Genomic DNA, 21,753 nt, shown 5'->3' with positions numbered 1-21,753 from the left:
ATGAACAGGCGAGCGCGAGACGCAAGTGGCAGCGCGTTGGTAAGCAACACGTAGGCGATCGGCAAGTGATGTGATGCTAGCCCAAAGATCAACGTGTGGCAAACAGGAGATCGTCGTGCTGCCAAGTAGTGAGCTGGAGCGTGACCAGATGGAAAGTGGTGCACTGGCAAGCATTGGGCTGGAGAGTGTTGTCCAGCAGGAGACCGTCTAGGCGAAGGAGCTGGAGGCCTGTACGATGACGAATGACAAGCTGTAAAGGAGTGCGCTAGGGAGCTGAGATCACAAGAAAATGAGTGATCACAAAGTGGAGAGCAGCGAGCAGAGGTTGAGCACCCAGCAGGGGAATGACGATCACGAGCAGGCAAATGACAATCACTAAGAGTGACGATCATGAGCAGGAGAATGGCAAGAAGATCGTCTGTCTCTAGAACTGGAGCTTTGTCTGACAGAAGGCGAGGGCGAACGTCCGGGCACGCCATGAGGATGAAGAGATCCTAGGAATGTGGGAGACTTCTTTGCTAGTGGAAGGTCAGCGTTGGGGAGGCGAGGGGACACGCTGGTCTTGTCGGCACATAGGACTAGCAGGAGCACAAGGCGAGAGGTGGGCCTCGCAGACAGTAAGAGCGTCAATCCCTGCACCTGATGGAGAAAGGACTTTTACTTCGAAGGACACCGGAGACCCAGAGGGTTCCTCTGGGCCCCCTCTGCAGAAGTTCTACCAGAACATCCTTGGAAGGACGCCCTGCAACACCCAGTGACAGACAAACCTGCAATATATCAGAAAGTGAGCAACTCGTCCGAGTGCAGGGGGTAAACAGCAATGTCCCCTGAACCCCAAGGTTGCCCTGGGGTTAGTTGGTCTACGCTCCTACTCCACTGCCCCTCGGAAGAGGTGGAGCGAGCAGGAGCTTCGGGAAGAGACCTGGAGGTCAAGGAAGATGTCCGAAGTTTCTTCGCCCTTGAGGAAGACCCCAAAGACAAAGAATCCCTACTGGACTTCTTCTTGTGCCAATGCCCAAATCTCTCCCACTGGGAGGCAGACCACTCCCTACACTCTTCACAGGTGTCACTCTGGTCATAGCAGAGTCCCCTGCAGGTCAGACACAACGAATGGGGGTCAGTCTCGACCAAGGACATGAAGGTACCGCAAGAGTGGCCCTCTGGCCCTGGAAAAGTAGGCATGAGGATGCAGAAGGAACACGCACACCTGAAAAGGAAAAGTATCTGAAAAACAATCAATGGCCATGTCTTTAGAGGAAGCACAGAGCGGACATGTCCGTTCAACTAAAAGCCAATAGAAAAAGTGGCTCAAATACAATGGTGTGTGAGTGAGAGGGGTAGCTGGCAACACCCCGGCTAACTAGTGGGTTGGGTAGTTGCTACCTCACTTAAAATTCTTAATGGCTAGTCTTCCAGCTTCACCAAAAGATAATGCTTAATAAGTAGCGTAAGGTTTGTAGCGTCGAAACAAATTTATTTTTCTTAAATATATAATGTTCATTTTTAGACTTCCCAGAAATAGCTGGATGCAATCATTAAAGCCTTTGGTAATTAGGTAAATAAATGGAGGTTAAGCAAGTAAGTTGGAGGTACTAAGCTTAATATTACAGCAATAGGTTACATCAGACCACTCAGTATGAATTTCTGACTAATAGGGCTGGCAATAATGATTCGCTCTTGAATTGAAATGAAAAGTTTAATGAAATATTCACAAATCTTATAACAAGCACAAAGTTTAAAAAGTAAAGAAGTTGAAATTTCTGTCTAATAGGGCTTCCTCATTGTAATAAAAGTTTTAATCAAATATCTAAAAATTTTATAAGAAACAAAGTTTATATAGTAAAAAATATGACAATTTCTTTATTGATTATTTTCAAAGCTAGACTTCAACTAATAGATGAACCTTGGTCATTTACTAAAAAAATTTAAACTTCCGATGTGTAGTGTCATATTTTGTCAAAGAAGGAAGGAATATTCTGAAAACTTATTAAATGAAGAAAACCCTCAAAGAACAATATGGTAACCCACAAGTGATATTAGTTACAGATATCAGTAAAAAAGAAGTGACCAGATTACTTATAAAAAAGAGGAGAAGGCATTATTAATTATTATTATTATTATTATTAGCTAAGCTACAACCCTAGTTGAAAAAGCAAGATGCTATAAACCTAAAGGCTCCAACAGGGGAAAAAAGCCCAGCGAGGAAAGAAAATAAGGAAATAACTAAATGATCTGAGAAGTAATGAATAATTAAAATAAAATATTTTGGAAACAGTAAACAGATATCACATAAATAAACTATAAAAAGACTCATGTCAGCCTGTTCTACATAAAAACATTTGCTGAAATTTTGAACTTTTGAAGTTCTATCGATTCAACTAATACTAGTCAGGCAGTTAATTCTAATAGCCAGGCCTTCTCCATCATGAGGCTCAATACTACACAGTATTCTAGAAGTTTTATTCCAGCTGTTACCAAGTTGTGGAATGATCTTCCTAATCGGGTAGTTGAATCAGTAGAACTTCAAAAGTTCAAAGTTGGAGCAAATGTTTTTATGTTGACCAGGCTGACAAGTCTTTTTATAGTTTATATATGACATATCTGTTTTTGACGTTGTTAATAGTTTATATAGGACATATTTGGGCTCAGGCCATGTCGTCCTTATGGAAGGTTCCTTCAGTAGCTTCCTGAGGGTATATATGAATACAGTAGATATTCCCAGAGAATTAAACTAAAGGTTTCACAGAATTCTAACTTCTGGTGCAAGTACCCTTAAGGTTTCCCTTTAGGATACAGTATCGTATAATAACGGGACGTATACTTGACACGCCACATAGCTATCTGCACCCCACATAGCGTTTACGCTTCCAGGGGGAAGTTGGTGGCAAGATATGGGAGGAGCCGTTACAAAGTTATCCTCCTCCGTTACTGTTATGGTACTCGGATGACGTCGTAAATGCCACCATCTTGGCTGACGTCATAACCGCCCGCGTCCTCATTCCTTCTCTAGTAGCGTCTATGACCAGGTGTTTTTTCCCAGTTGTTAGCTATTTACTGCCAGCATGTTGCAATCTTCAGCTTCTTCTGCCTCTGGAAAGTTGAGTACCATATTCTTATATTGTATAAATCAGCTCTGGCCGTAAATTAACGCCTTTTTATCTTTAAATACTGAGTTTTGTGGCAGAGCTGTTGCCTAACTGGAGGCATCCCTGACACTGATGTTCACTTCACATCCTTTATTTAGTTAGCCAGAACAACCATCCCGGTTTCTTAACTAATTATCAGTATTAGTTATTTAGTCTTCATTGCTAGGAATTAGTTATATTATGCCGATAGTATTCTTTAATTTCGGCGAGTGTAGGTAGCCGAATTTATGACGTTAGAGATGCTAGCTCAGTCCCCTAGGCTCGATAGCCTAGGCATTTTAGTTTACTTTCATGCATGATATAATAAGTGTTCCTGGTGTTATTAAATGAAGATATTAGGCATTTATACATATAAGATTCAGTGATTGCACATGGGTTTTTCTCCTTCTCGAAAGTATACAAGGAGTTTTGATGATCTTGGTAGTCGATTCCTTTGCCCCTAACCTACGGCTTAGGGGCTTTTGTATACTTTCACACCTCCCCGGTTACCTTTGCCTAAGGTAATCTCTCCTCCCTCTGAGGTAGCCTAGGCTACATCCTAGTCCTCCTTATCTTGAATGTACTCAAGTGAGGTTAGGCTAGGATTTTCTTTCCCTGTCCAGAAGCCATAGTTCATGAGCTTTGAGTTAGGGTCAGAACCTCAGAGTATCAGTCGTTTGCCCCCAGCTACCCCTTTAGGTGAATGAACTCTCCTTTGGGTCTCCGCTGGATGGCAACAGGGGGGGGGGGGCCTCTGCCCTCCGCCCTAGGCCACACCTGGTAGGGTTATGACCCTTCCTCCCTGTGGCCTAGTGACTTGTCCTACGCCTGCCTTCTCCGGGCTAGGGGATATGCTTTCCCTAGCCTAGGTTAGGCAGACCCTAGGATTCTGTTTCTTTATATTTTAGGACGGCACGACCATGCCATTCTTTTACTGTACTAACCCACCCTAGGCTGGAGAATGAACTCTTCCTATACCTGGGATGGCACCAGTACTGAAACAGAATCCCCTTTACGATGTCGGGGAAGGCTCACACCGACCCCCACACTCCTTCTCAGAACCCTTTTCCCTCCCCCTCTGTCCTTTGGTGATGGCCTAGCCATCACACCTCTGTCCACCGTCCTACAACTCGAACGAGTGCCGGCAGGTTGTGGGGTCGGCCTGGTCCTTTCGCCTGCTAGTCCGAGCTGCTTAGCTTCCTGCACATAGTTGAACTATGGGATAGAGTACGACAGGTCGGTCTGCCGGCGGGAGACCTCCCTGCTATCTGAGTGTTCTTCGGTCCTCCCTTGGACCACCACCCGCAACCCTAGCTGACCGCCAGCTGAGTTGCAGCTGGATGGAAGCCTGATCACACTCTTCCTTCCATTTGAACCCTCCTTCTCGAGGAAGGCGAGGTTGGGGTAGTGAGCTGCCGCCCCTCCCTCTCCCTTCCTCTATGCTTTCTCTCTCTCTATCAAGTGCCAGTCCACCGGCACACAACTCTGCAGGCAACAGCCGACAGCGTAGCCTAGGTCTCCTCCCAGTCTCAAAGATTGATGTCAGGGAAGGAGTACCTACAGCCGGTTGCCTGCCGACATGTCGGCAATCTTCCATCATTCCTGAGGTCATCTCCTTTTCCCCGCCACATAGACTGATGGCTGGAAGGGGTTACCCTCAATCGGAGACCCGCTGGTGCCCGGTGTGCCTCCGACGTGTCGGCAGGCTGCCGGCCCCACCTAATTCATATTACGACGGTGGGCTGTCACCTTTCTCTAACCCTGCCGGCAGTGTCTGTTGTATGGCTGTACACGGTAGCCAGTACATCTGTGGTATAGTACATACCCTAGACAGAAAACTATGGTGTATAGTTATGCAATACAGTAGATATTTTCTAGCATACTCTGTGCATCCATGCGCAGTCCCTTGCCGGGACCTATTCGAATTGGGGATAATTATTTCCCCTTTTCCCTATGCTGAATGATCTCAGCTCTCTCCCTTTCACCACTGCTAACACCTCGGAGGAAACACTAGCTATGCTTCTCTATCCCTACTGGATAGCTTCCTCCTTCGGGCTTCTCCCAATGAAAGCCCTAGAGTTGGTATTGGTGTAAGGTCGCGGCAATTGGCTGGGCGGGATTTACAAGTATGTGTCTTTCCTGCTTCATTTCCAGCTTACCTATCCTAAGCTTACACTAGGAAAGGAATCTTATACTGTAATTGAGATTACTTTAAGACTAATCTAATATTACTTTAAGACTAATCTAATATTACTATAAGTCCATCATTATAGACTTCCATATACTCATGTACCCCTTTCTTCTTTACAGGAGGAGTACATCCGGTGTGAGAGAGCTTTCTGCAGCGTTCGGCGCCGTGACTTCTACGGCCACCTGGCGTGCCGAACCCACGCCAGCTGCTCCGTCACCCAGGGATCTCTGAGGTACTGGGACCTGCCGGTGTGCACTGTCTGCAAGGACCTGCTCAACGAGGCGTTCGAGGCTCCCCAGTCGGCGGAGTCAAGGGACATCCCTCGTGAGAAACTACGCAAGTGGATGCGTGGTTTCCAGAAGAACGCCACGGGGAGCTATCTCCCCAGTGAGAAGATGAGAGCTATGCTCTTCCCTAAGGCATCTGTGGATGCCGTCATCCCCAAACCGGAGATCACCTGCGTCCAGCAGACGGTCGACCCTGACGTTTCGGACGCACTCCAGGACATCCATCTCGATGATGATGAGAGGATGTCAGAAGTGTCGGACACCACCGAGAGGACCCTGATGGCCGAGGGTCAAGAAGAGGAACCTACAGAGGCTCCTGACTCCGAAGAAGAAGGCGCCCCTGCACCCTCTATCGCTTCCGTAGTCATCTCGGAACAAGTCCCCTCTACATCGTCCACTCCTATGCCCACAAGAGGGACGACTCCATGGACAACTTCCAGGCCATGATAGCGGTCCTCGAGGAGAGGCTCCGCAAGAGGGACGAGGACTTCAAAAAAGAGATCCTCCGTTTGACGAAGCAACCTCAGAGGAAGATCAATGGGAAGGACCTTCCAACCTGCTCCGTGACGAACCCTTGGAGGCATGCCGAGCACATGCCTATCACAAGTGGCAGGATCTTCGTGAACGACAAGCTAGGTGCTGTCCCCCTTAAAGAGATGGAATTCTGGCCTAGCTTTGAGGCGTACCCGGACTGCTACATTCGCCTCAAGTCTGAACCTGTTTCCAAGGAGGAAACCGAGCCAAAGGAGGTCATTGTGTTTGACCACGCGAAGGCTCAATCTCTGCTAGCCCGTTGTTTGAAGGACAAGGGCTACACCAACTCCAAGGTGCCGGGTCTGAGCAAGAAACACCCATCTTTTCTTGCTCCAAACACCATGGTCTTCTCCTTCACAAAGAAGTCCCTTCTAGCGGTGTTAAAAGGCGGTGGAGGAAGGGAAACCCTGTCCTACATTGGAGGAATGTAGGCCCCTCTCCCTCGCCCTACCCCCGACGTTAAGAACTGGAAGGACATCCAGTTAACTTTTTCTGTGGGAAAGTTGGAGGCCGACATCGCTGGACGTCAGTTCAGTGAGAACCTCCCGAAGCTCTCCGAATATCTTCTTCGTCGGGAGCAGGACACGAAAGAGAGGCTGGCCGCCTCCCTTTCCCTCCAGGTGCTCATGGAGACAATGGCTGAGGAACAGCGGACCCCAGGCGTCTACATGGTCTTGACCAAGACCCACCTCGCTACCCTGACGAAAGACTTCTATAGCTTTGTCAGGGCACAGAGCCTTCAGAGAGTTCATGTTTGTGAATGCCACCGTAAAACACGAGCCAAGGAAGCTGATTTCCTCCAATATCTGGATGAAAGATCTCTTTCCCAATGATCTCGTGAAAGGGATCGTCGACAAGGCCGCCACGGAGAATCGGACCTTCTCCAAAAGTGGGGCATGTCAGGCAAAAGAAAATCTTCTCAGGATGAGGGCCCCCAACCAAAGAAGAAATCCAACAAGCCAAGACCACAGCAGCGTCAGGCTAAACATCAGCTTCCGGCAACCGCTGCTCCCCAGTTGGTGGCTCAGCCCCAACGAACCTTCCAACTGGTACCCTAGCCGGTGGTGACTCAGTCACAAGCCTTCACGCCCGCCTACGAGAGCCAGTCGACTACCTTTTGTCCCAGAGGTAGAGGCACCGGCAGAGACTCCTCCCGACGTCCCTCCAGAGGGAGAGGAGGAAAGGGAGCAAGCGGCCGAGGTGGTAAACCCTCGGGCAACCAGAAGCAATGAGATGCTTCTGGTGGGAGGAAGACTTCGCCTCTTCCAGGATCGTTGGACCTTCGATCCCTGGGCTCATAGCATCATCAAGAACGGACTAGGATGGAGCTGGGAAACACCATCACCAGCTTTCCACCAATTCTTCCAACACTCCACCCCCGTTCTGGAAGAATATGTCCAAGAACTCTTGAACAAGAAGGTGATCAAGAGGGTAAATTCCATCAGGTTCCAAGGAAGACTATTCTGTGTTCCCAAGAAGGACTCCGACAAACTCAGAGTCATTCTGGACTTTTCCCCTCTCAACAAGTTCATAGTGAGCGACAAGTTCAACATGCTGACTCTTCAGCACATAAGAGCCCTGCTGCCTCAAAAGGCATACACAGTCTTGATAGACATGGCGGATGCCTACAGGCACATTCCAATGAATCGCCAGACCTCCTCCTACCTAGGATTCAGGCTTCAAAGAAGACAGTACGCCTTCAGAGCCATGCCCTTCGGGCTAAGCATAGCCCCAAGGATATTCACGAAGCTCGCAGAGACGATCGTTCAACAACTACGCCTAAAAGGCGTCCAGGATGATGGCTTACCTGGACGATTGGCTGGTGTGGGCAGCATCAGAGGAAGAATGCCTGCAAGCTTCCACAAAGGTGATCCAATTCTTGGAACATATGGGCTTCAAGATCAACACCAAAAAGTCTTGACTTTCTCCAGCTCAGAAGTTCCAATGGCTAGGTATCCATTGAGACCTTCAGTCACACCGTCTTTCCATTCCTCTAAAGAAGAGGAAGGAAATAGCAAGATCTGTCAAGAGACTTCTCAAATCCAAACGGATTTCAAGACGACAACAGGAACAGGTGCTCAGCTCCCTTCAGTTTGCTTCAGTGACAGACCCAGTGCTAAGAGCACAGCTAAAAGATGCATCGGGAGTCTGGAGAAGATACGCATCAAACGCTCGAAGAGATCTCAAGAGACCTCTGCCGACCCGGCTACGCTCACTCCACAAGCCGTGGTCGGAGGCAAAAAATCTGAAAAGATCGGTACCTCTTCAATTTCCGCCTCCCTCGGTCGTTATCCATATGGACGCATCGCTAGAAGGATGGGGGGGGTCACTCCCATCAACGTCAAGTTCAAGGAACATGGTCTCCCCTATTCAAGACGTTTCACATCAATATCTTGGAGACCATGGCAGTCCTCACCCTGAAGAGGCTGTCCCCACATCCGTCAGTCCACATTTGACTGACACTGGACAGCGACGTCGTGGTCAGATGTCTCAACCGTCAGGGCTCAAGATCACCCAAACTCAACCAAGGTTTGCTGCCCATCTTCCGCCTGGCGGAGAAGAAAAGATGGCACCTCTCAGCAGTTCATCTACAAGGATTCCGCAACGTGACGGCGGATGCTCTATCCAGGACAGCCCCGATAGAGTCAGAATGGTCCCTAGATGCAGACTCATTCTCCTTCATCTCCCAAGAGGTCCCAGAACTGCAGATCAACCTCTTCGCAACGAGCGACAACAAGAAACTTCCTCGCTACGTGGCCCCATACGAGGACCCCAGAGCGGAAGCGGTGGACGCCATGCCCCTGGATTGGAACAGATGGACCAAGATTTACCTGTTCCCTCCACCCAACCTTCTGCTAAAGGTCCTCACCAAACTGAGATCCTTCCAAGGAATAGCGGCCCTAGTGGCTCCCAAGTGGCCCCGGAGCAACTGGTTCCCATTGATCCTGGAGTTACAACCCAAGCTAATTCCCCTGTCGGACCCAGTTCTAACCCAACAAGTCCAGAAGTCGACTGTCTTCGCTTCATCAAAGAAAACCCGAGACCTTCATCTCATGATTTTCTCTCCCTAGCCGTCAAGAAGAGGTTTGGGATCTCAAAGGAGAGCTTAGACTTCTTATAGGAATATAAAATAAAATCTACCAGAAGGCAATACGAGTCATCTTGGAAGAAATGGGTGGCCTTTGTCAAGGCCAGAAATCCTAAGGAAATATCAATGGATTTCTGTTTGTCCTTCTTCATTCATCTTCATGGACAAGGCTTGGCAGCCAACACGATTTCCACCTGCAAATCGGCCCTGACAAGACCCTTACTATATGCCTTCCAGATAGACCTGTCTAGTGACATTTTTAACAAGTTGCCAAAGGCATGTGCTAGACTCCGACCCGCACCCCCTCCGAGACCCATCTCCTGGTCTCTTGACAGGGTGCTCCATTTTGCCACAAATTTGGACAATGAAACTTGCCCTCTGAAAGATTTCAGTCAAAAAGTTATTTTCTTATTTGTTCTAGCCTCAGAGGCCAGAGTCAGTGAAATTGTGGCATTATCAGGGGAAGAAGGCCAGATCCAGTTCGCAAAAACAGGAGAGCTCACCCTCTTTCCTGGCCCAACGTTTCTCGCTAAGAATGAGCTGCCCACCAAAAGGTGGGGTCCCTGGAAAATCTGCCCTCTGAAGGAAGATAACTCCCAGTGCCCAGTGGAGAGCTTAAAGGTCTATCTTCGAAGAACTTCGGACTTCGGTGGAGGACAGCTTTTTAAAGGAGAAACATCAGGTTCTGACTTGCCACTTAAACAACTAAGGGCGAGGATCACCTACTTTATTCGCAGAGCGGATCCTGACAGTACACCCGCAGGTCACGATCCCAGGAAAGTCGCCTCTTCCCTGAATTTCTTCCAGTCGATGGACTTCGAAAGTCTTCGATCATTCACGGGCTGGAAGTCTTCAAGAGTGTTCTTCAAACACTATGCGAAGCAGGTGCAAGAGTTGAAACGCTTCATGGTAGCTGCAGGTAGTGTGTTAAAACCTGCTGGTTAGTGCTGCGATGAACAGTGAGTTATATGGGACTCTAACTCTAAGGGTGTCTGTGTTGACCCTAGTGTGCAACATAGTGAAAATAGTGCCACCGAGTGACACTACGAATGTTCTTCTACTAAGGTGAAGTCACATAGACTAAAACACTTGTGCCACATGTTCTACACATGAAGTGTATATAAGACATTCAAGAAAGACTTTATAATTCCTATGGAATTAACGTGTGTGATGGCAAGTTTTCCTTTTCAGATACCACATCTATTTCTATTAATGTCCTAAGTCTATGTAACTAATTTGCATTCCATTACAATTTACATCTATTTATTTTATGTATGCTAATTCTTATTTATGCCCAAATAAAAGAATTTGCTGTACTCTTGCGTCTTATTTCGCCCTAATATTGTAATAAAATACTGTTTGAGATTTTTTAATATCCCTCCATACTGTATACAATTATCTGAACAATGAAATACTATGGTTCATCCATTTAACCAAACTCATCTAGACTAAGGTAATTTGTTCCAACACATTATACTTACATTATCTTCTACCTCGCTCTGGGACCGGCAGGTACTTCCTAATGCTGGGTGAGTTTCTTTATCAAGTAAATTCGAGACTTTCCATAAGTCCAATAGGACTCATCCCTGCCGGAAGCGGTAACATAGTACATGTTTATCTGAGGTGACATATACCGGTAATGTCACAAGGTCTCTGGGGTCATTAGACCAAAGGAATATTGTCTAGAAGTCGAAGGCACTACTGAGGTAAATATCCACGATACATTGATTCTCTGGTACACTTCCATCAGGACAAAATGGCCTGAGCCCAAAAATCAGTGCGAAAAATCTATTTTTGGGTGAGATAGCCATGTCTTCCTGATGGACCCGCCCTTTTCTCTTTCCCAATCTTGCTGTATCATGGGGGCTGGCCTCGACGCCAGAAGGAATGAGGATGCGGGCGGTTATGACTTCAGCCAAGATGGTGGTGTTTATGACGTCATCCGAGTACCATAACAGTAACGGAGGAGGATAACTTTGTAACGGCTCCTCCCATATCTTATCACCAACTTCCCCCTCGAAGCGTAAACGCTATGTGGGGTGCAGATAGCTATGTGGCGTGTCAAGTATACGTCCCCTGTTATTATACGATATCCTAAAGGGAAACCTTAAGGGTACTCGCGCCAGAAGTTAGAATTCTGTGAAACCTTTAGTTTAATTCTCTGGGAATATCTACTGTAATCATATATACCCTTAGGAAGCTACTGAAGGAACCTTCCATCAGGACAACATGGCTGTCTCACCCAAAAATAGATTTCTCGCTTCGCTCAAAATCCGTTATCTGTTTTGACGTTACTGTTTTTAGAATGATTTATTGTTAATTTATTCTCATCATTTATTTATTTCCTTATTTCCTTTCCTCGCTGGGCTATTTTTCCCTATTGGAGCCCTTGGGCTTTAGCATCTTGCTTTTCCAACTAGGGTTGTAGCTTGGCTAGTAATAATAATAATAATACCCGATTATATAGGAGATATTTATTTTGATGTTAGTTACTGTTCTTAAAATCTTAAATTTTTCTTATTTCCTTTCCTCACGGAGCTATTTTCCCTGTTGGAGCCCCTGGGCTTATAGCATCCTGCTTTTCCAACTAGGGTTGTAGCTTAGCTAGTAATGATAATAATTAATAAGATAATTCCAAAAGTAGGCCACAGCTGGAATAAAACTTCATGTAGTATTGAACCTCGATGGAGAAGGCCTGACTATTAATATAATTGCAAGCCTAGTATTATGAACAGGAACTGTCAGGGAAGATTTCAATGTAAAGGATGATTAGAATTATGAAAAATCTTATGCAACATGCATAACAAACTAATTGAACGACAGTGTCAGAGATATCTAGATCGGGACTAAGAAATTTAATAGAATGTAAGTTCCTGTCCAACAAACTGATATGAGAATCAGCAGCTAAAGACCTGACAGGAGAACAATACTCGAACCAATGTAGAATGAAAGAATTAAAACACTTCAGAATACAGTAGATTGATCACTGAAAATCTTAAAAGACTTTTTCAGTAAGCCATTTTTTCTTCAATTGAAGAAGACAAAGACGTGATGTGTTTCTCTAAAGTGAATTAGCTGTTGAAAATCACACCTAAAATTTTTAGTCATAAACAGTTAAAGGAACATCATCAATGCCAAGATCCGGATGTTTAGGAGCCACTGTCCTTGACCTACTTACAATTATACTTTGAGTTTTGTTAGGATTCAACTTCATGCCCCATAATTTGCACCATGCACTAATTTTAGTTAGATTTCTATTAAGGGATTGAGCAACCCCAGACCTACATTCAGCAGATGGAATTGGTGCAAAGAGTGTAGCATCATCTTCATATGCAACAAACTTTTTTTTCTAGGCCAAACTACAAGTCATTTGTATATAGTATGAAAAGTAATGGACCAAGAACACTACCCTGAGGGACACCAGATATTACATTCCTATATTCACTATGGTGCGCATCAACAACAACTCTTTACGATCTATTGGCGTGCCAGTCAAAGTACAGTTATGTTTGGGAAGTGAAGAGATTGATATACTGTGGGACATGATATGCAAGATCTATTGCCAAGAACAAATTTTGCATAGCAGAATGAACTGCCTAATGGTCCATGCCAGGGAAAGGTATAGAGTAGATGCTATTTTTGAATTATAGATGGTGGAGAACAATGGTATTTATTAATTTACTAACCTTTAAAAAAAGAATCTGTCCAGGTCTCAAGGCAACATGTACATTAGAGAGGGGTATTTCTGAATACAGTAGTATTATTATTATTATTAATTGCTAAGCTACAACCCTAGTTGGAAAAGCAAGATGCTATAAGCCCAGAGGCTTATAGCAGTAAGGAAAGAAAACAAGGAAAAAATAAATATTTTAAGAGTATTAAAATAAATATCCCCTATATAAACCATAAAAACTTTAACAAAACATGAGGAAGAGAAATTAGATAGAATAGTGTGCCCAAGTGTACCATCAAGCAAGATGTTAAAACGATTCTAGAAATGCATGCAAAGGCAGCCATAATAATAAGCTCTATTATAGATACAAGAAAATTTAGAACAAGGGTCAGTCAGTCTACAATAAGAATTGGCTCTTGCTCCCACAATCTTTGATCTCATGACGGATGCCGGAGACAAGGTCCCTTGTAGAGCGCAGTCTGCTGATGACATTGCTTTGATAGACTTGACTAAAGAAGAAATTCAGTTGAAGCCAGAAAATTGGAGACAAGCACTTGTACATCAAGGCCTAAAGCTAAGCAGGTCAAGGACAGAATATTTACTAATGGGAAAAGGATTACTGGGCACAATAAAGTTGGGCTTTGATATCAAGAGGGTTGGGACCTTTAAATACTCAGGATCTAATATAACAAGAAAGAGAAATAAACCAAATAATGCAAAGTCCTTGGATGAATTACAGAAGTTAAGTCAGAAATGGTTTACGCAGAAAATATAATGAAGGTGAAAGACCAAGAAATGGAAGTAGCAGAGATGAGGATGTTTAGATGATTGTGTAAATTATCTTGAATTTTTTTATTATAAGAACACTAGAATTATCACAGGTTGAGCAAAAAAGACTACAGTGGTTTAGTCATGTTATGCAAAAAGAAAAGGATCATGTTTGCGAAGATGGATCGATCATGGAAGGGAGAGGCCAAAGTTAAGATGGGCAAATTAACTCTTAAACTGAGAAGAGGACCTTTCAAGAGGTTTTAAATAGTCCCTTTTTAAGGGATAAATACAGCTGTACCTTCTTCAGGAAAGGTTTCAATTTCTTCACTTTTTCAAAACTAATTTGATCATTCTGTTACAAACCATAACTCCTGATTTGGTAAAATAAATGAAGTTAGTTAATAGTAAAATAATACAGTAATTTATTCATATATTGTGATGGGAACCCAAGATTTATAATAAAAACTGTAACTAAATCCCACTACTAACCTTGCTAAGTCCAATCCAAGAGATAGTAGCCATGGGGTCCAAGATTGCTTACCAAATACATAGAGACTGCTGAGATGGCTTAATGGTCGTAATATATGAATCACCTATAATACAAACAGAATTATTTGTCAATGAAAGCTATCCACTGTAACTTTCAATGCATGGAAAACATATGAAACAGTAATAAAGTTTTAACAGAATTTGTTTCATGGATACAAGGCACAATTTTATAAATACTGTGAAATCAAATTACAAACAAAAATGTATGCCTTTTTCTAAATAACTTCCTTCAACAATCCTGGTGGAACAGAATTCAAACACTGTAATGCAGCTTACTAGTATGTGATCCTTCTCACATTCCAGCACCTTTAAATTTCACTGTCCTACAGTTGAGCACAATACAAGGATTGGATATCTTTGTAATATTCTTCTTTGTTGCCATTACAATAAAATCTTTTAGAGTGATTGATTTTGTACAGTAGTTATTATGTGGTATAATGGTAAGAACAATATTATCCAAAATTCACTGTATAAAGGTTTGTTATAATGTACTGAGGGTTTACCATAAAAATAGTGTCAGGCTAATTATGAATATTGGCTTTGTCATGAAATAAATTATGTTTTTTAATGTGAAGTTAATTTTTCCATGCAAACCTTTCCATCAAAATAAGTGCTTACCTTCAAGTCTCCTCTTGCTCACCAAGATTCGTTTATTTTACATAAAAGAAGTAGGGCAATTAGTGATTACCAAAAGTTATAAATATAAAAGCAGTGACCTCAGTTTTGGATGAATACAGTAAAGTACTTTTACCATTACCAGCAGATCAAAGAATATTGAATAAAGTAAGGAGTTATCTTGGAACACTTACAGCTAATAGCTACCAGTATACTGAACACTTTATAGTTGCTAATCTATGGAAATTATCAATGCATAAAGTAATTAAGAAGACAAAATAATAATTTCACCTCTGCGATTAGATGCTTTTGAGAAACTACCAACACTGATGAAGGTTCATTTTCATTATTGTTAGGTGGTTTTGGAGGTGTAAACGTTCGTTGGTGACTAGGTGGAGCTCCAGCTAACGTCCTCATGAAGCGTCCAGACTGAGGTAATCTAATTACTTCTGCAAGTAAAATTAATTTCATAAAATCTATTGGTAGAATATATAAATCTACATCTTAAACAAAAATTGTAATCAATTTATAGCCAACTTCAGTATGTATTTCTTTTCTAAAGAGTCTATATGATATAAAGTGTATCATCAGTGCCACAAATTCTAAATTAACTGCACAGTACATTTTACTGGTTGAACTATAACTATAAAATCAATTAAAAACTAGTGAATGCATATAAATCCAAGTCTCCATCTTAATTACCAGACAACATATCCATGGAGAATGAGCCATCCTCTACCATGAAAGATTCAATATCATCATAATGGTTACTCATGAATGGCAGAGGGAAGGGACAGTGGCAATGCCCTAAAGACTGACCAGATAATCAACAAATGGCAGAGGGAAGGGACAGTGACAATGCCCCAAAAACTGACCAGATAATCAGAAAATTGCAGAGGGAAGGGACAGTGGCAATGCCCTAAAGACTGACCAGATAATCAGAAAATGGCAGAGGGAAGGGACAGTGGCAATGCCCTAAAGACTGACCAGATAATCAACAAATGGCAGAGGGAAGGGACAGTGACAATGCCCCAAAAACTGACCAGATAATCAGCAAATGGCAGAGGGAAGGGACAGTGGCAATGCCCTAAAGACTGACCAGATAATCAGAAAATGGCAGAGGGAAGGGACAGTGGCAATGCCCTAAAGACTGACCAGATAATCAGAAAATGGCAGAGGGAAGGGACAGTGGCAATACCCTAAAGACTGACCAGATAATCAGAAAATGGCAGAGGGAAGGGACAGTGGCAATGCCCTAAAGACTGACCAGATAATCAGAAAATGGCAGAGGGAAGGGACAGTGGCAATGCCCTAAAGACTGACCAGATAATCAGAAAATGGCAGAGGGAAGGGACAGTGGCAATGCCCTAAAGACTGACCAGATAATCAGAAAATGGCAGAGGGAAGGGACAGTGGCAATGCCCTAAGACTGACCAGATAATCAGCAAATGGCAGAGGGAAGGGACAGTGGCAATGCCCTAAAGACTGACCAGATAATCAGCAAATGGCAGAGGGAAGGGACAGTGGCAATGCCCTAAAGACTGACCAGATAATCAGCAAATGGCAGAGGGAAGGGACAGTGGCAATGCCCTAAAGACTGACCAGATAATCAGCAAATGGCAGAGGGAAGGGACAGTGGCAATGCCCTAAAGACTGACCAGATAATCAGCAAATGGCAGAGGGAAGGGACAGTGGCAATGCCCTAAAGACTGACCAGATAATCAGCAAATGGCAGAGGGAAGGGACAGTGGCAATGCCCTAAAGACTGACCAGATAATCAGCAAATGGCAGAGGGAAGGGACAGTGGCAATGCCCTAAAGACTGACCAGATAATCAGAAAATGGCAGAGGGAAGGGACAGTGGCAATGCCCTAAAGACTGACCAGATAATCAGCAAATGGCAGAGGGAAGGGACAGTGGCAATGCCCTAAAGACTGACCAGATAATCAGCAAATGGCAGAGGGAAGGGACAGTGGCAATGCCCTAAAGACTGACCAGATAATCAGCAAATGGCAGAGGGAAGGGACAGTGGCAATGCCCTAAAGACTGACCAGATAATCAGCAAATGGCAGAGGGAAGGGACAGTGGCAATGCCCTAAAGACTGACCAGATAATCAGCAAATGGCAGAGGGAAGGGACAGTGGCAATGCCCTAAAGACTGACCAGATAATCAGCAAATGGCAGAGGGAAGGGACAGTGGCAATGCCCTAAAGACTGACCAGATAATCAGCAAATGGCAGAGGGAAGGGACAGTGGCAATGCCCTAAAGACTGACCAGATAATCAGCAAATGGCAGAGGGAAGGGACAGTGGCAATGCCCTAAAGACTGACCAGATAATCAACAAATGGCAGAGGGAAGGGACAGTGACAATGCCCCAAAGACTGACCAGGTAATCAGCAAATGGCAGAGGGAAGGGACAGTGGCAATGCCCCAAAGACTGACCAGATAATCAGAAAATGGCAGAGGGAAGGGACAGTGGCAATGCCCCAAAGACTGACCAGATAATCAGAAAATGGCAGAGGGAAGGGACAGTGGCAATGCCCTAAAGACTGACCAGATAATCAGCAAATGGCAGAGGGAAGGGACAGTGGCAATGCCCTAAAGATTGACCAGATAATCAGCAAATGGCAGAGGGAAGGGACAGTGGCAATGCCCTAAAGACTGACCAGATAATCAGCAAAGGACATTATTCTATTTGGTGAACCATGGGAGGAATTGCAAAAGATTATAGTAGATTTGAAAAGAGAAAGCAGAAATGTAGAATTGAAAATGAATATGAGTAAAACTAAGATAATGTTCAATGAAAATGCAGAGACAACAAATAGTGATTGTGGACCAGCCTCTAGAGATTGTTAATGATTATACAAAAGAGAGACAGTAAGCGTTTCTCCAGGACACGATAGTGAAATTATAAGTAGGATAACCATGGGATGGAGAGCTTTTGGAGAACAAAATGAGATTATGAAGAGTAAAGTACCACTTTTTCTAGATAGAAGAGTATTTAATGACATGGTCCTGACAGTATTACCTTATGCATAAGAAACTTGGAGCCTTACTAAAGCCTTAGAACACAAGCTAGTTACAACTCAAAGAGCTATGGAAATAATAATGATGGGATTAACACTATGAGACATAAAAAGAGCAACATGGATACGTGAGGAAACGAGGATATTTTAACATGTAAGAAAAAGAAATGAACATGGGCAGGACACAAAATGAGAATGACAGATAATAGATGCTGCTAGATGGACATTAGGAATAACAGAATGGGTCCCTAGAGATTACAGAAGCAGCTGGGTAAGAAAGGGATGACTGTGAATTGACGAACTAAGAAAATTTGTGGGTATAAACTGGCATTGAAAGACCATAAACAAACGTGAGTGGAGGGCCATGTCTAAGGCCTTTGTTCTGCAGTGGACTAGTAACAGAGGATGGCAAGTTACAGACGCTAGTAGAAACTATCAGACTTGAGTATGCCTTGAACCCCATCCAGAAGATTGTGAGGCAGAGATGTTTCCAATAGGCTACTACAATTTTATTTCATCCTATTAGTTTTCTTATTACCATGTAAAGTACTACAATTTTTTTTTAATGATAGCAAATTGTCTTAGTTTCTCTTTAAATTTTTATGCATTTCTTGAAACCTTTTACAATAATACCTTGACATACAAGCGTAATGCCTTCCAGGACCGAGTTCTTAGGTCAATGCACTTCTGTCCCAAGTCAATTTTTCTGATATAAAATAACTGAAAAAAATTTAATCTGTGCCCGCCCTTTTAAAAACTACCCAAATCCATGATGTAACAATGAAAAAACATGTTTTTAATTGCTATAATACTTTGCATACACATAAAATGACATAAATAATTGCTGGACTGTGATCTGCAATAAAATGTGGCTTTTTATGGAGTTCTTACCTTCAAGACAGAATGTAGTGACTAACAGCGGTGTATGCGGAGGAGGAGGGAGGAGGGAAGGGGAGGAGAGAATTGGATTGTACACGTACAGTATTAACACTTCCTTACACTAAGTGTTGCAACACTTACCTGAGCTTAGCTTCCTTAATTTTTCAAAAATTTAAATCTAATCTTTTCTAAATTTTTGGGGGGCTCAGCCATGTCGTCCTGATGGAAGGTTCCTTAAGGTAGCTTTCTGAGGGATATTTTGCTACAGTGATACTCCCAGAGAATTAACCATAGGTCTCCAGAATTCTAACTCCTGGCGCGAGTATCCTTAATATATCTTTAAGGATATCGCAAAATATCAGGGGACGTATTTTTTGATACGACACATAGCAATTTTCACCCCGAATAGATTTTACTCTTTGAGGGGGAAGTGGTGAACGAAGGGGATCCGTTATCAAGGTACCCGGTGGACCCCCTCCCTGTACTACTACAGTCCGTTATTCCTTTGAACGTAGCATTAAAGCTAGGTGCTCTCCCAAGTTTCTCTCGGTCCTCGTTAAGCTCTTGGCCTTCGACCACGGCTTGAGAAGTGATCGTAGTAAAGTCGGTATCGGTCTTTTTAGATCTCTTCGAGCGTTTGATGCGTATCTTCTCGACTCCTGACGCATCTTTCAACTGTGCTCTTAGCACTGGGTCTGTTACTGCTGGGAACTGGAGAGAGCCCAGTACTCTTTCCTGTTGGCGTCTTGAGATCCTGTCAGATTTCAGTAGTCTCTTGACAGATCCTGCGATCTCCCTCCTCTTCCCTGAGGGAATGGAGAGGCGGTGTGACCTCAGGTTCCAATGGATTCCCAGCCATTGAAACTCTTGAGCTGGAGAGAGTTGGGACTTCTTGAAGTTTATCTTGAATCCCAGATGTTCTAGGAACTAGATCACTTTCTTGAATGCTTGCAGACAAGCCGTTCCGGATGCTGCCCACACCAGCCAGTTGTCCAGGTACGCTGCTACCTGAACACATTTTAGGCGTAGTTGTTACACGACTGCGTCTGCAAGTTTCGTGAAGATCCTTGGGGCTATGTTTAGTCCGAAGGGCATGGCTTTGAAGACATACTTTTTCTTCTGTAACTTGAATCCTAGGTAGGAGGAGAGGGGGCGACTGACTGGAAGGTACCAGTAAGCATCTGCCAGGTCTATCGAGACTGAACGCCCCTTTGGGTAACAGGGTCCTCATGTGTTGAAGGGTTAACATCCTGAACTTGCTGTTTTCCATGAACTTGTTGAGTGGCAACAAGTCCAGAATGACTGAGTTTGTCTGAGTCCTTCTTGGGAACACAAAACAGCCTTCCCTGGAATTTGATGGACTTTGCTTTCCTTATAACCTGTTTTCTCAAGAGCTCTAAGGCATATTCTTCTAATGAGAGGGTGGAGTGTTGGAAGAATTGAGGAAATGATGGTGGAGACATGTTCCATTTCCATCCTAGTCCATTCTTAATTAGGCTGTGATCCCAAGGATCGAAGGTCCAATGATCCTGAAAATGTTGGAGCCTCCCTCCTACCAGAAGCATCTCATTGCTTCGATTGTCCTGAGGGTTTACCTCCTCGACCACGTCCTCCCCTACCTCTTGAGGGATGTCTAGAGGAGCCCCATCTGGATCCTTTACCTTTCGGCCGAAAGGTAGTGGTTTGCCTCTCAAACCCTGGGTTGAATGCTGGTGATTGGGCAACCAGCTGTTGAAGCACCACTTGGAAGGTGGTCTGTGGTTGGGCAACCACTTGCGGCACCGCGGTCATGGTGACTGTGGGATGTTGTTGAGCAGGCCGAGAGGGAAGTCTTGGCTTCTTCGTCTTCCTTTTAGGTTGGGACCGGCATCCGGGGAAGACTTCCTTTTTGAGGAGATGACCCACTTCTGGAGAAGGTTCCTATTCTCCATGGTGGCTTTCTCAACTACCTCTTTGACTACTTCGTTTGGGAAGAGGTCTTTACCCCAGATGTTAGAAGATATCAGCTTCCTGGGTTCGTGTTTCACTGTTGCAGCGGCGAACACAAACTCTCTACAGGCTCTCCTAGCCTTCATGAAAGCATACAGGTCTTTTACTAGGGTGGCCATATGCATTTTGGCCAGGACCATGAGCATGTCTGGGGTACTTCTTTGGCCTGCACACATCTCTATGCAGTTTTGTAGGGATAAGGTTGCAGCAAGTCTCTCCTTCGTCTCTTGTTCCTGCGCAAGAGAAAGTCAGAAAGTTTAGGGAGATTCTCGCTAAACTGTCGTCCAGCGATGTCTGCGTCCAGTTTCCCTATTGAGAAGGTTAGGTGGACTTCCTTCCATTCCTTCTCTTCCATGGGTAGGGCTAACGACAGAGGCCTACACTCCTCTAGTGCAGGGCATTGTTTGCCTGCCTCCGCTGCCTTGGCAACAGCTTTAAATGCCTTTGACGTAAAGGGGAAGGCTATTGAAGCAGGAGCAAGAAAGGTAGGGTGTTTCTTGCTCAAGGTGGACACTTTCGAGTTTGAATAGCCCGCCTTTTTCAGGCTACTCAATAAGAGAGCCTGTGCCTTATCGTGGTCAAAAACCATGACCTCCTTCGGTTCCGTCTCCTCTTTTGGCGTTGGTTCATGCTCTAGTCGAATGAAGCAATCAGGGTAAGCATTAAAGCTTGGCCAAAACTGGATGTCATCTAAGGGGACCGCTCCCATCTTCTCCAAAATGTAGAGTTTGCCGTTAGTAATCGGCATAAACTCCACATACCTCCAGGGATTGGTTTCGGAGCAGGCTGGGAGGTCTTGGACTCTGGGTCGCTTGTATGACTCTTGGGAGGCGGTGAGTCGAGCTTCACGGAGCTCTCTCTCGAGTCTCGCTTCCCTTGCTTCGCCTTGCTTGCGAATGTTCTCCATTAAGGCCGTAAGATGGGCCAGTACCTGGCTCATGTTGTCCAATGGAGGGGTAGAAGCTGAAGATGTCGAGGGTAACGGCTCCAGGCTGGCACAGACGGAAGGGACTTCGACTCAACATC

The 21,753-nt window shown here is 44.4% G+C and overlaps 1 protein-coding gene across 1 annotated transcript in view; it reads right to left on the bottom strand.

Moving 5' to 3' along the window:
• The window catches only part of Pex16 (peroxin 16), a 178,869-nt gene that overhangs the window by 57,232 nt on the left and 99,884 nt on the right, over nt 1-21,753 (bottom strand). Inside the window, exons 5-6 of the mRNA XM_068389898.1 lie at nt 15,125-15,282; nt 14,159-14,262 (exon numbers count right to left, since the gene is read on the bottom strand). Of these exons, the coding sequence (XP_068245999.1) occupies nt 14,159-14,262; nt 15,125-15,282 (262 nt within the window). The remainder of the gene's footprint in view (nt 1-14,158; nt 14,263-15,124; nt 15,283-21,753) is intronic.

The sequence above is a fragment of the Palaemon carinicauda genome, chromosome 16, assembly GCF_036898095.1.
Source record: "Palaemon carinicauda isolate YSFRI2023 chromosome 16, ASM3689809v2, whole genome shotgun sequence".
NCBI classification, from domain to species: Eukaryota; Metazoa; Arthropoda; class Malacostraca; order Decapoda; family Palaemonidae; genus Palaemon; species Palaemon carinicauda.
This window is presented reverse-complemented; position numbering and strand designations above follow the sequence as displayed.